This window comes from Chionomys nivalis, chromosome 2, assembly GCF_950005125.1.
Source record: "Chionomys nivalis chromosome 2, mChiNiv1.1, whole genome shotgun sequence".
NCBI lineage: Eukaryota > Metazoa > Chordata > Mammalia > Rodentia > Cricetidae > Chionomys > Chionomys nivalis.
In genome coordinates, this window is record NC_080087.1 from 49812684 (window position 1) to 49831459 (window position 18776).

Below are 18776 nucleotides of genomic sequence, written 5' to 3' on the forward strand. Positions count from 1 at the left end.
ACCTTGAATAACTTGGTTGCATTCCTTGTACCCTAATTTCCTCATCTGCATGTTTAGAACTAAGATCACCTTTCCCATCTGAAATTATAGAAAAATCTTACTAACTTCCTGCTTTCTTCTATGTTTGTTTCTTCATATATTATACAGTGATAATAAAAATGTAGTGACATAATATTATTGCAAATTTAAATAATCTATGATATGTAATTGATTATTGTAGAAAATATTAATACGTGAAGGACATTTTTGTCGTGCTTCATGCATGTCGACCACTCAAAAGCATTACTTACTATTGAAAAATACTATGATAATTAAGAAAATTTTATAAATTTTTCTTCTAGGTAAATAAATATGGACAATAAAGGTGAACATTTATTAAACTTCAGAGGCTATAACTTTGAAAGGTCTTTAGTTAAAATGAAAATGGTGGAAAACATCGACAATCAGGAAATTAGAGACGATGATGTCTTCATAGTCACATACCCGAAATCTGGTGAGTGGCATAAATAGGCCTTATAGACTTTGTTTATGTTTTGTTTTTTGTTTGTTTATTTTGTTTGTTTTTTCAAGACAGGGTTTCTCTGTCACTTAGGATTCTGTCCTGGAGCTTACTGCTGTAGACAAGGCTGGCCTCAAACTCACAGAGATCCATCTGCCTCTGCCTCCCAAGTGCTAGGATTAAAGTTGGGCTCTATCACCACCCTGTATATTGGTTTGATAATAAGTGCATAAATATTCTACTTTCCACACACTGTCATTTTAACAATATTAGTTTCTTTTCTCACTGCTGCGCCAGAATACATCGTCATGTTGGAGAAGTCCCAATGGCAGCTAAAGGTGCCTTGTCAACTTACATCTGCAGTCCAACTCAATGAACCTAATCTAGATAACCCCTCATACAAGTCCAATGATTTGTCTCCATGAATATCCTAAATTCCATCACACATCAGTATCTGTAATCACAGCAACCTATAGTGTAGAACAATGTATGGTCAAAATGTAAATAAATCACAAGTCTATACGGATAAGAACACTTGCCATGTATATATTGTAATTTATTGTGGAAAAATGCTGGAGGGTGGGAATCAAATATGAAGCCAGCAGCAGCTTGTTGGTAAATGATGACACGTTTCCTTAGCCTGTGGAACAGGTCTGATAATGAAAAACTTTTTCTTAAAAGATACATGCTTTATTATGTAGAGACTTTATCTCAGACAATGATTAAATTTCCAATGCATGCAATTCTGTTGACAAGATTACCAAGACAGCTGTAATGTACTTAAAATTCTTAAAAATAGTAAAAAAAAAAGTCTTAAAACAGTGAGGCTTCCTGGAAGTGTAGAAGCCTTGAGGTTTGTGAAGCTAATCAGGACAAGGAAGCACAAACACTCCCATTTGACTCCTGTTTTCTGTTGCACATGAAGATGAACTGAAGTTACTTTTGTAAAGGTACTTCTTCAGCAGAAGGTGGAACTTATAAGTCTTAGTGTAAGTTTTTTCAGTGATTAACACAAACTAAATAGTAAAGCTCTAGGTGTTAAGATTCATATCCCTACCCCATCCCCACTGTCCATGTAAATAATAACAAGCTTTTGTATCCATACTTGAACATTTCAGTAAATAAGGATGCTTTGCAAAAATATTTTTGTTGATATCAAGTCCTACTTTGCTTTCTGTCTTTGTGATGTTTAATGTGCTACAAAACTGTCAGCAAGACAGAAATGCCACTGTAAGGCAGTCACTGGTTCACTGTAGATAATAACTAAATAACTCAGATGCTGATGAGATGCTGGGTGCTTCTGGAATTCCGCAGAAAGACTGAAATAGGTGATGAGTGTTCATATTGTGACACACAGGATATTGACACATTCATTGTCAGAAGCCCTGGAGTCTGGGATGTCTTGGCATGATCAGCTCTTTCAAGATTTCAGGCTCTGCTTTATATGGTGCACCATCACTCCTCACTGGGAGTAGTGACTGGTTGATCCAATATATACCACTACCGGTGAATTATCTGGAATAGCCATTAATTATTAAGTGTTAATCAAATCTACACTGCCACCAATGAATTATCTGGGATATCCATTAATAATTAAGGCTAAACCTAAGCACGACAGTATTTGATCACATGGGATCCATTCTTAAAAGGAATAGAATTGAAATTTTGCATGTATTTCTCAAATACTTCCACTGTATGACTTGATCTAATAGTCCAGAGACCAAATGTCAATAACACTGAAATCTTTGGTTTCCTCTTTCTACAGGTGTGCTATGACCAATTACTAGGAATATGGCAAGAAGTATTTGAGAGTATAAAGCAAGATAAGGAGTAGAAAATGGAAACATTAATTCTATCAGTTTTTTTCAGTTCTAAAATATAAGCAAATAATGAAGTGATTTCCGAAATGAGTCAGAATTGCCCATAAACAGAAATTAAGTGGTATTCTGTAATCTTCTATATATCTTATGAAAATTAATATATAAGCTAGAAGGCTCCAAACAGGAAAAAAAACCGTCAGCAAGACAGAAATACCACTATCCCTGGTGTGATCTGACCACACTGTATGTATCCACATGTAGTAATACTTACTGCATTTTACCTGTTAATATCTGCAAATGTTATATGTCAATAGTAGTTAGATATTAATGAAAGCACTCAACATGAAGCATAGAACACACAGACACTACAAGAATCATCTGGATTATCACTATCATCTTTGTAAGGGAGAAAGGGAACAAAGAGTTGTAGAGTTCAGCCTTACTGACTAGAGTGTTTAAAACAGACAAAGCAAAATGAAAAGGGGGCATGTCCAAGCATCCCTGGGGTGCTAAAGGAAAAGAGAGCTCTAAATTATTTGTAAAACAGATACATTACTGTTGGTATTCATTATTAAAAACCTACTTCAGCACTGAAAATGTGATTGTTATTTGTTCTTACAGGTACCATCTGGGCACAACAGATCCTCAGCCTAATTTATTTTGAGGGCCACAGGAACAACACTAAATACATCCAAATCACAGACAGAGCACTATGGTTTGAGTACAATCCTCATAATGTGGACTTTGCCAAAAGGCCATCGCCTCGTATCTTTTCTACCCACCTCCCGTATTATTTGGTGCCAAAAGTTTTCAAGAACAAAAAAGTCAAAGTATGTCATAGAGTTTAGTGACTTACTGTACCCATAAAATGCCTTCTCTAAGTACTGAATATTTAGTCTATTCCAATATTTTGCCACTGTGATGCAGCTGCTATGAACATTCTTGAGTGTGTCTCCTGGTACTCTTCTACCAGCTTCCCTAGAACCCACACCCACGAATTGAGCTGCAGAGCCGCAGTGACCAGAGTACTCCACTTACAAAGGTGGTGCAGTAATTCTGAAGAAAGTGTATTTGTCATTCCTTGCAAAAATGCACAATAGATGACTTCGTAGTGTTTCCCTAGTAACGTGACATATCAAACTTTTAGATGTTTATCAACATGGCAGCTAAGAAAAGGTGTCTCAAATGTATGTTAATTCGCATCCTCATCCTCATAATGGGAGTGCCAATGTTGGATGTTTATTGGCCATCATTATGTTTGATTATGTGAAAAGAGTCTATCGTTACCCTAATGTTTAATTACATTCTTCTGTTCAGTTTGCCTTCTATCACTTCTAGATATGAATCTATTTGAGCTCATCCTCATTGCTTTTTTCATGAGTGTTTTTATCAGCAACATTCTTAATTTTAGTGTCATTAAACTGATTTTTCTTGCTATTTTTTCATAATTATATTGAAAAATTACTTTTCATCCTTATATACAAACACCAGTTCCCCCTCTATCCTCTTTCCCTGTCCTCCACTTATCCCATCTTCATTCTCCATCCACTTTTCTGAGGGAGTAAGGCCTTTCTTCAGAAATCAACATGTCTGGAATACTAACTAGAGGCAGGAGCAAGCCTCTCCCCTGATATCAAGGCTGAGTAAGGTATTCCACTATAGGGAACAGACTCCAAAAAGCAGGTGCATGTACCTGGAATAGGCCCTGTTGCTACTGCCAAGGCCCCCTCCAACAGATCAAGCCACATAACTGTCACCCACATGTAGAGGATCTAGTTCAGTCACATGCAGTTCCCCACCTGTCAGTCAACAGTCCCTGAGCTCCCACTAGCCTGACATGAGCTAAATGTCCTTCTCCATGTCTTTTGATTAATTTAGTTTAAAATCTATTTTGTTAGATATTAGGATAGTTATACACACTTATTTCTTTGGTCCATTTGTTTGGAAAATCCTTTCCTAACCCTTACTCTGAGAGAATCACTGTTTTTGAGGTTGAGGTGTGCTTCTTTTATACAACAGAAGGATGGGTCCTGGTTTTGTATCCATTTTGATAGCCTGTCTCTTTTCGTAAGTGAATTGAGACCATTACTATTAAGAGATATTAATGACCAGTGATTGTTAATTGCTGTCCTGTTTGGTTTTGGTGGTGGTGGTGGTGGTAGTGTTTGTGTGCTTCCCTTCTTTGGGGCTTGCTGATATGAGGTTACCTGTTACCTGTGGTTTTTGTGGGTGCAGCTAGCTTCTTTTGGTTGGAGTTTTTCTTCTAGTACTTTCTGGAAGGCTGGACTTGAGGCTAAGTATTGTTTAAATCTGATTTTGTCATGGAATATCTTGTTTTCTCTACCTATGGTGATTGAAAACTTTGTTGGGTATAGTAGCCTGGGCTGGCATCCATGATCTCTTAGTGTCTGCATAACATCTGCCAAGGACCTCTTTGCTTTCAGAATTTTTACTGAGAAGTCTGGAGTAATTTTGATAGTTCAACCTTTTTATGATACTTGTCCTTTTTCCTTTGCAGGTCTTAGTATATTTCTTTATTCTGTATGTTTAGTGTTTTGATGAATACATGACAAGGGGAATTTTGTGGGGGGGTTGCTAAGAATTTGTTAGATTTAACATTTTCTTTGACCTATGAATCAATTTCCTTTATTGTGTCTTCAGCGCCTGAGATTCCCTCTTCCATCTCTTTCATCCTGTTGGTTAAGCTTGCACCTGTAGTTCCTGTTCATTTACATTGCTTTTCCACATCCAGAATTCCTTCAGTTTGTGTTTTCTGTATGGCCTCTCTTTGAATTTTCAAGTCTTGGACTGTTTCTTTCACTTGTCTGGTTGTGTTTTCATGATATTCTTGAATTTTTTTTTAAAGGACTGATAGATTTCTTCCAGTTTTTTGTTTTCTTTTTCCTCCATTTCTTTAAGGGAACTTTTCATTTCCTCTTTAAGGGCCTCTATCATTTTCAGAAAGTTATATTTAGGGTGATTTTCTTCTGCTTCATCTGTGTGTTGGGATATTCAGACCTGGTTGTTGAAGAACCACTCATTTCCCATGATGCCATGTTGCTCTTTATGTTGCTGTATGTATTCTTACACTGCTGTCTACCTATCTTTTCCTCTAATTGGCACAAGTGGGTTCTGTAGCTCTGGTGGTTGTTCTTCCTCCTGGTGCAGTTCGGGCCTCTTCCTCTGGATTTAGTTTGGGCCTGTGGCTCCAGGAGTTGCTGTCCCTTTATGTGTAGGTCAGGTAGTGGATCCTGCAGTAGGAGATGGTTGAGAAGAGAGAGAGCTGCTGCCTGATTGCTGGGGGTTCTGTGGTTCGCAGAAGTGCAGGGTATAGGGCCTAGAGAGCAGGGCTTTCCAGCCAGGATATCTGATACTCACCTGTTTCTTCTGGTGCAGGTGGGGTCTGTGGGACCTCTCCTATTTTACTTTTAAATAAATTCACATTTGAATTTTTTTTCCTTGCATTAAGCCTAGAGATACGTTCTGTGGGTTTTGGCTTTCCTTTCTTATTCTTTTCCTCACTTCCTTACTTTATTTCCCTTATGAGAGTATTTCATGTAGCCAAAGCTGGCATAGGCTCTTCCTCCTGCCCTAGATACCCAGGTGCTAATGTTGTGGACAGACACCCACAGATTATTGCTTCTATGTGTGAATTTTTATCCTACTTAAGCTCTTTACTCATGTTTACATTATTTTTCTGAAAGATATGAAGGAATAGCTCATTTTTATTTGAAGATTATAAATAGATTATCAGTTATTTCATTATGATTATTAGTTTTTTGTTTTCAGATTTATCTTTTTTGCTATCACATAATATCTATCAATTGACCCTCATGTGTAATGAATTTTACTTTAAAATTTTTAATTAAAAATTTTATATATTGTGATCACATAAGGCAAATTATTGTTCAAATATTTATGAACATTACAAATAATATTGCTTTTTGAGAATTGAGATACATTCTTTTTAATTAAATTAATTTTTATTTCTTTAAAAAAACAAGCTATTGATTTTCGTTATACATACCAATCAAGTTACTAGTTCCTCTTCACCTCACATCCCTCCACATACCCCTGCACTCCACCTCCCTCAACCACTCTTCACAGAGGATAAAGCACATTGATTTGGGGAAGGTCCAAGGCCCTCCCACTATATCTAGGCTGAGCAAGGTATCCATTTAATAAGAATAGGTTCCCAAAAAGTCAGGACAAGCAGTAGGGATAAATCCTGATGCCTCTGCCAGTGGTCCCACAGACAGTCACCCACATTCAGAGGGACTGGTTTGTATCTATGCTTGTTCCTTCCAGGTCCGACTGAAGATGCTGAGCTCCCATTAGATCAGGTACAGTGGGAGTACACATCATGATCTTGAACTCTTTTTGAACTACATCCTTAAACATGAAATGCCATAGAGAAAGGTTGTTTATTATAGTACTCTATGTAATACCAAAATATAAATAAATAGCTATTTGACTTTCTACAGCTCAAAGACTAGAAGAAATAATTATGCTTGTTGTCACTATCGAATACCATAAAATTGCATTTAAAAACTTATAAGCATAACCAAGATTTGCTTAAAGAAATAATTCCATAATTCTCTCTGCAGATTCTTTATATCTACAGAAATCCTAAAGATATTTTGACATCCTACTTTCATTTTTCAAATTTCTTGGGTAGATCTGAAGCCTCAAATACATTTGAAACATTTATGCAAGCATTTCTAGATGGAAGAGGTAAGTATTAATTCATCGACCCAGAATGAAATTAATTACACAAAAGGGACCAGTAAACCAAATTATTAGACTTACAGAACATAATTTAAAGTATGGAGCATGGCATTTCTTTTTGAAAAGAATAAGAAAAAAATACCAGAACAAGAAAAACAATACCAGACAAACAGAAAACAAAACACAAAAAACTTACTTCTAGTGACAATTGTATATCAACTCTATGTGCTAACACCTGGGTTTTCTATTTTTATGTACCATTTGAGGAGTCAGGATTATGAAGCCATGTCACGTAGGAAATATTTTGGTTTACAGATATTCTATCAATTCCTTCCAACTAGTGGCAAAGGTAATATAATCCATTCTGTCAGAGAAAATGCTAAGGGTTGTTGTATGTTTTGCATGAGCCTGTGTATGGCTTTATAAGGAAGCTCTGAATTGTACATTCCACTATTTAGGTGGATTAATTAAGGCAAGAGGCTCATCACTAAAGCCGAAGTTTCTGTCCCACATGGGCCCATAGTCATTCAGTCCGCCGCCCCCAAAGAAAACCACAGAGGCTTATACTAATTACATAAACAGTTTGTCCTATTAGCTCAGACTTACTATTAACTAGCTCTTACAACTTAAATTAATTCATAATTCTTCTATATGTTTAACTACATTATTTGTTATCTTTTCTGAGTGTAGCATTTTCATCTTGCTTCCTCTGTATGATGACTATCTCTGCCTTTCCTCTTCCTAGAATTCTCCTAGTGTGGTCACCCCACCTATACTTCCTGCCTGGATATTGGCCAATAAGCATTGTATTGAATCAAAATTTGTGACAAATCTTTATAGGATACAAGAGCATATTCTTGCCTGTAAGATAATATTTAGATTCTGTATCACTGCAGACAGTGAATAAGAAAAACAAAAAAACAAAGACATGTGACCTCTGTGGAGAAGTAGTAAAAAGAACCAGTGTGCCTTAAAGCCACCTGCAGCCTCAGGCCCTTTTTTTCTCAATTATTTCTTTTATACTCCTGTAGAAACAGTATATAGACATGTTTCTATGAATGTCAGGTAATTGTTCCATCAAACCACTAAACATTTTAAATAGGAATATGAATATCCATGTCAGGCCCTCTGTTTTATTTCTAAAAGTTTCAAGCCAGAAAAGGAGACACAGAGTTTTTTGTCCACTACATGGACACACAGCTTGGCATTCTTACTTGTTACTTTTCTTCCCAGTAGTAGGAAGCAATTGGTTTGACCACATAAGAGGCTGGTATGAACACAGACATGACTTCAATATTATGTTTCTGAGCTATGAAGATATGAAGAAGGTAAGATGAGGTAGTTGTATTTTTAAATGATTTCTTTTATACCACACTTCTCTTGGTTGAAAATACATTCTTCCTGTTATCTTCATACTTTTATTCATTTTGGGGCTTTTTGTTGGAGATGATTCCTAATGTCCAGCCTCTGCCTCATTCACTGGACTCCCCCGTACTCTATTCTCCATGTAAACTCATTGTTTGTGATCCCTTCTTATGCATCCACCTGTGTCAAATGCAACCCCAAAACTTCATAGCGCCAAAGGATTTAAAATTAAAAACTTTATTATTACATGTTAGTTACATCCATTAGTGGTAACTGATGTTATAGTCCTGACCATGAATAGGGTATGCATTGATCATATCTTGCCATGCTTCTTGATTGTCATTCTTTCTTTCCTCAATACCCTCCCCAATCACTATTAAACACAATTCTACTTTAAGTTTGACTTTTTAGTTTTAACATATAAGAGAACACAAGAAATTTGCCTCATTGTCTGGCTTATTAACTTAACCTGATGTCCTGAACTTCATACATTTTATTGTAGATGACAGAATTACATTTTATTTTTATTTCTGAATAATCATCTATTTTATATACTGTATACATCATATATCATAAATTCTTTACTCCTCTATCTGTTGATGGACACTAGACCAAGTACATGTTGAATATGTATAGGAATAACACTAGATAACAGTAAGAATTGCTGTTTCATATTAAGCTAGCCTGGTTATTTACGCCGCTTACAGTAAGATTTTGAATGGTGACTTCATTACCTTTGGCTATATACTCAGGGAAGCTATAGTCACTACTAAAGGCCAGCAAACAACAGTGAGGCATGTAACTACTATAAAATGTGGACAATTATAGTCACATCATAATTTAACCAATGGAACAAGTTCCCCTTTTTGAAAGATAAGCATCTTGAAGATGAATCTATAGAATATTTTTGAATGTTCACAAGTAAACAGTACCTTAACATGCCGTATAAATCAAAGAAAATGAGTTAAAATTCACCAGATTCAGGTTCTTATTGACATATTGATTGACAAAAATAAGTGAATTACTTCTCTGTGACATGCTTCAAAACAAGAGTAAACAAGGACTTACCTTTTTATAGAGTTTATGCACTAACAAGGAAGGCAAATAGTCAAAAAGCAAATACCCAAATTAAAAAAAAATTTGTGTGTGTTGGTTGGAGGCATGGCAAAGTGTGTAAAGGGACTTCCAATGTGAGTCTGAAACTCAAATTAAATCATCATAACCTCCATAAAGTTGGAAGGCCAGAAATAACTCCATAAATTTGTCTTCTGAGCTCCACCCATGCACCATGGCACTAGTTCCAGTCTTGCAGCAAACATATTGCATGCTCACATGGATGCATGCACACACACACACACACACACACACCTCTACATACTATTATTTTTAAACTTTTAGAGATTTTAGACTAGAAAGTGTAGTTATTAAGGAAATGCCAAATAAAATGTTAGTATTCATATAAAGTTTCTGCTATAAGTGAAGATAATGGCTTTTCTGGGGGGTAAAAGGAACATGGGATTTACAAGTTAATATATATGAATTAACAAAAAAGAAATGGCTAAAAGCAAAACACAAGATGGAATTTTTATGAACAAATACAATACTTAGAACCAAGTAAGGAATGGACTTGAACATCGAAGGTGTGGCGCAGAGAGACAAGAAACTATTATGTGAGACTGAAGTCAGAACTGCGCAAGATTTGTGGGTCATGCTTATGATTATGTCTGTAATCCCAAAGTAGTGAAGAGACATTAAGAGTTATAAAAAAATCCCACAGCAATGGAACAAAATTAGTGTCTTTGGAATATCATTCCCTATCAAGAGTTTAAAACTGAAAATGGTAAATGTAAGTAGACCAGTTAAAGATGAGGATTTACCCACTGACAATTCTCACACATCATGCCATAATTATAACTGAAATTGATATTTTTTAAGAGAGAGAAAACTCCCAATATACTCAAGTAATTATATTTGCAACAAAGTTAAAATAATTTTGGTGTCTTCCTTGTCCATTGCTGTGAAATAACTTTGTAATTTTTGTCTAAATCTTCATGCTTGCTTCTCCACTGATTATCACACTAAGACAATAAACCAATTCATTTCAGATGAGTTTGGTTATTCACTGACTTAGAAGTGCCATCCCTAGGAACTTCATGACTATACAGAAACATTTCTGTTTTCCTTTCTCAAGAACAGAGTAATAGACAGAATGCAGACTGTGTTAAAAGATTCCTATTTATGAGACAAAAGTATGAATATAGAAAAAGTCATCCTCATTGATGAGGATAGTCATTGTTTGGAGAAAAGATGAGGCTTACTACTAGAAGGAGATACATTTGCTAGGATTCTAAAATAACCTACATATTTCAGTTACCTAAATACAAGGCAAAATTATGATTCATGTCCTAATAACTCTTGAACAGAATGCTTGTTTTTCCACATGTATTTTCCTTTAAAATGTAAACACAAACAAGCAAAAGAATTTAGATATTTTAATTTACCTGAAAAGGCATTAGAATCCACTTAATGGCAATTCCTCAAGGGATGTGAGAGACTTAATATTTCCTTCCTATATGTTTTTATTTTTTCTTTGTATGTTCCAAATGGTCAAAGTCTACAGTAAAAAATTGCATCTGTATTATATGCCTCACTGTAGCAGTCACTGAAGACTGATTATGGGGGAAATCAGAGAGGGGTTCCTAGATTCGTATGAAAAACAGTTTGCTCTTTCATAAAATGTGCCTTAGAATTATGAACAGAGAAAGGTGGGGCATTGAGGAAATGTCTCTTTTGCTGAGAAACTATCCTGTACAAAACAAAACAAACAACAACAAAAAAAACCATGAAAGTCACAGGAGACTAATGGCCTGTATCACATACAAAACTCCCTATTTTGTTTTTGTTAATTTGTTACTTTTATTGAGATAGCATCTCAGTATGTAATTCTAGCTTGTCTAAAACTCTTTTTTTTGTTGTTTTTTTTTTGTTTGTTTTTGTTTTTGTTTTTTGAGACAGGGTTTCTCTGTGGTTTTGGAGTCTGTCCTGGAACTAGCTCTTGTAGACCAGGCTGGTCTCGAACTCACAGAGATTCGCCTGCCTCTGCCTCCCGAGTGCTGGGATTAAAGGCGTGCGCCACCACCGCCTGGCTAAAACTCTTTATTTAGACCAATGTAGCCTTGAACTTACAGAGATCCAGCTGCTTCTGCCTCCTAAATCCTGGAATTAAAGCTGTGTGTCACCTCACCAAAGACAGGCATAGTTCTTCATACAGGGGACAACATCTTTGTCTTTCCATTCTGTATTGTTCTGAGAGTTAATTTGCTCCTACCCCTGGCTCCAACTTTGATTTTGCTGAGTTCATCTGAGTTGAAGCTTGTACTAAAATTATTCACTGAGATTTACATTTTTTTAAATTAAAGACAGTCTTTTCTTAATTCCTTTTCATTTATAGTATTGGGTTCAGGCAGTTTAAGTTTTTGTCTTTTACTTCCTTGAATATAATGTTATGTTAAAATTATTTCTAATAATTCCATTATTGGCAGCATCTAGAATTCTCTTATCTTTTCTCTCTTTCAGCTGCATTATTTTTGTTTTGTTTTTCGTGTTCTTTCTGTTCTTGGTTTTGTGGTCAGTCATTGTGCATCAAAGCCATTTGTGAAATCACTTAGTATTAGGATCCTATTATTTTATTCACCACAACACTCTAAGTTCCTTACACGAATGACCACAGACAAAGATGAAGACTAACACACTCAAGTCATCTTAGCAGGGTACTAAGCCATCTGGTCCCCAGGGGCAAACCCATCTCTGTTTTTTTTTTGTATTAAATGTATAAGCTTCTATAATGAATATTTATTTTTACATCTACAAAGGAAACCCATGTGTTCATTCTTATTTATTATTTTTGTTCGTGAATTGGGGGAAGTGCTTCTTCATCATGAAGAATGTTGCAACTTCTCTGGGAAAAATTAATCTTTCATAAGCAATTACTACATTCATATTCAGGTTATTAACCCCAATTGCACTCTTAATTATGATTTATAATCTATTACATGAAATGTGCCATTTGACCATCATGACTTTTTATGTAACCATTTGTCACTTCCACTATCCAATTTCCTTTTGGCAAGCTGAACCCTAGGATTATTAAATCATAACTCATTATTATTCATTTCTCTGTCCTGAAAAATATCACGCTATTTTCTTCCTGTATTAATTTCTTTAAGCTTAGTACTTTGCATGAGTGGAGAAATGCAGTTGTATTTTTATTGATTACTTTACTTACTGTGATGTCCTCAATGTCATCAAGGCTTATTGCATCATATATCAGAATTCCTTCTCTCTGTCTGCACATCTCATTGTATTTATGTTCTATAATCTATATAAGTTTGGCTTGATTCCACATTTTAGCTGTTATGCATACTGATGTTGTAAATATAGATGTACAAATCCTTCAAAGATTTTGGTTTCAATTGTTTGGAATCAGAATTGTTTGGCCAATTTTCATTGGTTTGAAATACACTGTAAGTGAGAATTCAGCTTTGTTCTTTTGCATATGGACATCTGATTTATCCAAGAACATTTTTTTTAAAATGAATAACCTTTTTCATTTAACATTTTTGGCAGTAATATCAAAAAACCTTTTTAGCATTATTATCTAGAGTTTATTTCAGGGAAGTCTATTCTGTCCTAATGGTTCATTTGTGTATTCAAGTCATTACCACACTGTTAGAACCACCAAGACATTAAAATACTTCTTTGTGGGTAGAGATGGTTCAGTAGGTAAAGGGGTTTCCTGCCATTCCTGATAAGCTAACTGCAATCCTTAGGAAACACATGGTTGAAGAAGATAACTAGCTCCTATGAGGTGTCAAAATTTCATATGACTTTTGCACAGATTTTCTTTTCTTCCTTTATTTCCTTTTTTCTCTTTCAAAAAAGAAACCCAGCAATTTTGTTATAGACTACAAAGAATTTGTGGATTGGTTTGTATAGCTTCTTTAAAACAACTGTCTTCAGTTGGGCAGTAGTGGAGCATACTTTAATCCCAGTACTCAGGAGGCAGAGGCAAGGTATCTCTGTGAGTTCAAGGGCAGCCTGGTCTACAGGGCAGGATCCAGGACAGGCTCCAAAACTTCAGAGAAATCCTGTCTTTAAAAAACAGCCAAATAAATAAATAAACAAATAATAAATAAATAAATAAATAATACTGTACTCCAATTCATGAGTGTAGGATGATGGTGTTTTTCTGTTTCTTTTTCTTTAATTGATGTTTTGTTGGTTTCAATGGACCTGTCTCTAAACTTTTCTACATTTATTCTTAAGGATTTTACTCCTACCACTTCAAAGTTCATGTATTTTTATCTTACTTCAGCATTACTCATCACTAGTATTTATAATTTAAACAAATATTTGTGTGTTGATTTGATTTATATATTACAGATTTGTAAAATCTCACTGTTGTAGCAGATGCTTTGCTTTCCCTAGTTTTTATGTTACATATGAGGTCATATTGCTGTCCATTTTACAGAGAAGTTTTTACTTCTTTACCTATAATTTAGATGATATGTTTCTCTTTCTTGACTAAATAATCTGCCTATTAATTTCCAGTAATATGTTAAATGGAAGTACTACTATCTGGTGGATTTCAGACATCAGATAATAATGATCATATTCTTCTCAACCAACTGTGTTTCTAGCCAAAAATATTGAATGCACAGTGATTTGCATGGAGTTTCTTTGATTTTTCTGCTCATTAATTGATGCTTTTTTTAACAATTATATTGAGATGGGTGTAGTAGCTCCTACCCCTAATCCCAGCCCATGGACATTATGAAAGGAAAACCATCCTAACTTTGAGAGCAACCTAGACTAATACTGAATTCCAGGCCAGCTTAGGCTACAAAGTCTCAAGAGAGCTGTGTTTTATTAATGGTTTATTCTGTATCAATGACAATAAATAATTTCAGTTTCACTTCACCCTGTTTCTATGATTATTTCATGTGTTGAGAAATCTTTGCATTCCAAAAGTAAATCCTCCCTGTTTATGTTACACACTGGGCTGTAACTCACACCTCCATTAAAAGGTCAGTAACTTCTGAACCCATGACTTTTTCAGGACTTAAGTGGCTCAGTGCTTAAAATCTGCAGTTTTCTAGAGAAAGAACTGAGTGACAAAGATGTGGATGCTGTTGTGAGACAAGCTTCATTTCAGTACATGAAATCTGACCCACAAGCAAATTATGATGATGTTATAAAAAAGAATATTTGGACAAGAAATGATCAGGGAACATTCCTCCGCAAAGGTAAAATTTACCAGTCTGTAGTAGCAAAAAAATTGTTGAGTGTTCCCTGGAGTACTTTGGAGAAATAATATGTGTTTTTAAAGTATTTCTCCAGGTGATGACATTTGGAAGCATCAAGCATTTTAGTTGACAAGAGACCTTGAAGTGTTTGCAGTAGTTTTAGTAAAAACTAAAACAAAAAAAACTGATAATTTCACTTACTAAATAAATATGCCTTTTCTTCCCTTCAGTCCACACAACACATTTTATAAAGAATGTCAGAAGTCTTGTCCTAGGCAATAGATGTGTTAGAAGTTAGGAGTCTAATTCATCTTATGCCATTGTTTTTTGGTGGGATTTTTTGTTTTGTTTTGTTGGATTTGTGTATGTGTTGTGTGTGTCTGAGAAAGAGAGAGAGAGAGAGAGAGAGAGACAGAGAGACAGAGAGAGAGAGGGAGGGAGGGAGAGAATGTTTGTTTCTCAGTGTACTCTAAGCAAATATGGTTACCTTATATTCATAATCCTCCTATCTCTACAACATACGCCTTCCTGAAAGCGAGAATTAAAGAGGATTAATGGACAAGTAAACTTACTGTATGTTCATATTGAAGACAAATTTTAAAATTCTGCTTCCTCATGTGTGAGATCTTTATCAGCATAAAAGTTATATTGGTGTCTTAATGACTTTACCTGACATGAATTCAGTAAACAGGCAGTAAATGTCTTATTATCTCAGTATATGCAGAGATATGGTTAAGGATGAGTATTTCCCTTTGATGCCCTTTTTACTTATCATTACTGTGAGTATTAGCTTATATTTTAATATTGTTGGGTTTTCATATTTTCAGAAACTGTTTTATTTTGTCTTTTCTGTCACTTAACATCAATTCTCACATCTCACTCATCAACAAGTCTCAATGTTTTACCCATGATAGCTCATCATCCTTCACAAATGCAAACAATAATATCATCCTCTCAGACAAATAAGAAAACCAAATGGCTATTTCATTTTAACTAGCATAGTGATCATTTCAAATTCCTATTTGGTAAAACCACAATGATAACTGCTCTGAAGCTCTGTGTCACCTTGACTGGACTTGCTAAAATCCTTTGGGTCTCATTTTTTTTTCAGTTTAAAAATGAAAAACCAAACAGCATATAACTCAAAGGACTGTGTTCAAAATACACTGTTTTTTTTTTTTTTTTTTTTTTTTTTTGGTTTTTTGAGACAGGGTTTCTCTGTGGTTTTGGAGCCTGTCCTGGAACTAGCTCTTGTAGATCAGGCTGGTCTCGAACTCACAGAGATCCGCCTGCCTCTGCCTCCCAAGTGCTGGGATTAAAGGCGTGTGCCACCACCGCCCGGCAAAATACACTGTGTTTGAAGTATAAGGTTTTCCTAGTATAATGATTGGCGCATAGTAAAATATGCTTTTAAAATTCTAATATTTTTTAAAACTTTTTAGGTGTTTTTTTTCTTTCTAAATATTGGCCACAACTCAGTGGTAGTAGCTAGTGATACCTATTTGTTATGTTGCCACTCTTAGGTTTCTTCTGTGATGAGAGGAGAGATAATCAAGCCAACCCTCCTGAGAACTCAGTGATGTTCAGTGTGAGCTGTAGAGAACAGAGTGATTTGGGTGAACTGCGTCCCGATACTGCTACTTATGTAGGTGCTATCCTGTGCTTCTCCCATTAGGAACCATTGGAGACTGGAAGCATCACTTGACTGTGGATCAGAATGAAAGATTTGACAGAATATTCTACAGGAACATGAAAAACATTCCCTTAAAGTTCATCTGGGATATCAATGAGGAGTAGAATTTTAATTACCATGCGAATTAATCATAAAAAAATGTACTAATGAAAGGCCATACTTAAATATTAAAATTAATTTCTTCCACTCACTTAACTATGAATTATAAAGCACAATTCTCAAACAATGTAATAACTTATCTTTTGCTTACTGCCCATAACATTGATTTTAAAGGTTTCTATTAGCAATGGTATATTTCACAAAACTAATATAACAAAAAACATAAAACATGGCTTGTAGTCTTCAGAGATTCTTCTATAGTTCACATTTTCTTTACCTTTAATTAATTCAGGATCAAATAAACACTAAAAATCCATTTAATCTTAAACTTAACTTTAATTGATTGCTTTCAAATGTGCTGTTTGAAATAGAGATGTCATATGAAAACATTTATGACTTTTAAAATTAATATAACTTAGCTTGTAGTAAAGACATAAAAGTCAAAAATTAGTATGGATGCCAAGGATCTGGGCTCACACCTAGAGACATATGGGGCTTCAAGAGCCATGCTGCTATTGGGTCCATGCCATTTTAACTGACCTGCACTGCCAACCAGGTTCATGGTGATGCCTGAGCCCAGGCTGCTGCAAAGGACTATGAATCCATCATCCAGTCACAACTGGGATCTGTATTGATCAGTGAGGAGTGAGGAGCAAGGGGGTATCTTTCCCTTGCCCACACCACCATGTGGCAGATGTGGGGCTAGCTCTCTCACTCAGTCTTCAGGGTCTGCTCACACACACCCGCACGAGGAGGGACAGCTCTACTGTGCTACCCTGAGGAGATCCAGGGCCTGCTCTCCAGACTGGTACAGTCAGTGAGGGGTAGGGCCAACTCTACGGCCTATCCTCACTGCTTTTGGTGGATAAATGAATCCAGGAAAGCAACACAATGTCAGCCATGGCAGGGTAATAGACCCAGACATGACCCCTGGCAGCAATCTAGGCCTAGTCAACACAACGGCCCTGGTTGGCAGCACAGACTACACAGACCTACATGGCCCCAACAGAGACTCAACCCTTGGACAGTAACTTGACCCTAGGTATCAGCACAGACTCCTGATGTCTGTGCAGACATTAGTGGCTCTATGGTTCATGCACATGTCAGAGTGGGAACAACAGATCACCTGTGCAGCACAGTAAAACTTACCCTGTTGGCAGGGGGCAGGTAGCCAGGTCTGTGAGTATGAGAGCAGGAGAGCTGCACCACTTCCTCTTATGCCAAGGGATGGTATAGACATAAGTCACAAAACAATCCCACACCAGTTTGGAATTATAATTTTGAAAAAGGTTATTTATTTAAGGGGAAATCTTAAAGATCACTGTCCTAGAAAACAGCCCTCTGCTGAAGAAAATATTAGAAAATATTAGAGATGAAGGACACCAGTCATTTGGGCTTTACAAGAACACAAAACAATTGATAAATCGTCATAGGTACCAACAGCTCTACCTTTAAAATGGTTACCTGAGAAACCAATATGGGTTAAGCAGTGGCCTCTAGCTGAGGAAAAGTTGCAGGCTTTAGAACACCTGGTACAAGAGTGATGGAGAAGTTACTTTCATTTAATAAAGAAACTGCCTTGGCCCATTTATAGGCCAGCCCTTAGGTGGGTGGAGTAGACAGAACAGGATGCTGGGAGAAAGAAGCTGAGTCAAAGAGTCGCCATGATTCTCCCACTCCAGACAGACACAGGTTAAGATCCTCCCTGGTAAGCCAGCTCGTGGTACTACACAAAATATTAGAAATGGGTTAGATCAATATGTAAGAGCTAGCCAATAAGAGGCTGGAGCTAATGGGCCAGGCAGTGATTAAAAAAATACAGTTTCCGTGTAATTATTTCGGGGCATAAGCTAGCCATGCGGGCGGTCGGGTGCTGGGGACGCAGCCCCGCCGCTTGTATTACAACACAAGAGCAACTCGATGTTCAACATATAGAAGAATCTAGTAGCTCTTGGAATTCTGTATTTGTTGCTAAAAAGAAATCTGAAAAATGGAGAATTTTGACAGTTCTAGGGGTTATCAATGAGATTATTCAACCTATGGTCCCTCTACAATCTGGAATTCTTCTGCCTTCTCTGTTACCAAAGGGATGGCCTCTCATAGTTATTGATTTAAAGGATTGTTAATTCATTATAACTTTACAAGAAAAGGCTAGAGAAAAGTTTACCTTCACAGTGCCTACTTATAATAATTCTCAGCCTACTAGAAGATATAAATGGACTATCCTTCCATAGGGAATGCTCAATAGCCCTACCCTGTGCTAATAC

The 18776-nt window shown here is 36.1% G+C and overlaps 1 protein-coding gene across 1 annotated transcript; it reads left to right on the forward strand.

The window, feature by feature from the left end:
• The first annotated feature begins 351 nt into the window (after window positions 1-351).
• Window positions 352-16514, forward strand: LOC130890599 (amine sulfotransferase-like). The gene is made up of 6 exons (XM_057794692.1): window positions 352-493; window positions 2941-3149; window positions 6927-7053; window positions 8281-8375; window positions 14531-14717; window positions 16393-16514. Exons 1-6 carry the CDS (start codon window positions 352-354, stop codon window positions 16512-16514), a joined length of 882 nt encoding a protein of 293 aa, XP_057650675.1.
• Window positions 16515-18776: the final 2262 nt, after the last annotated feature.

Bases quoted from the DNA above. Each gene is read 5' to 3' on its own strand.
- LOC130890599 (XM_057794692.1), top strand. From the start codon at position 352: ATGGACAATAAAGGTGAACATTTATTAAACTTCAGAGGCTATAACTTT. The intron at 494-2,940 runs GTGAGTGGCATA...TTGTTCTTACAG, and splicing joins AGTCACATACCCGAAATCTG to GTACCATCTGGGCACAACAG. The intron at 7,054-8,280 runs GTAAGTATTAAT...TTTTCTTCCCAG, and splicing joins AGCATTTCTAGATGGAAGAG to TAGTAGGAAGCAATTGGTTT.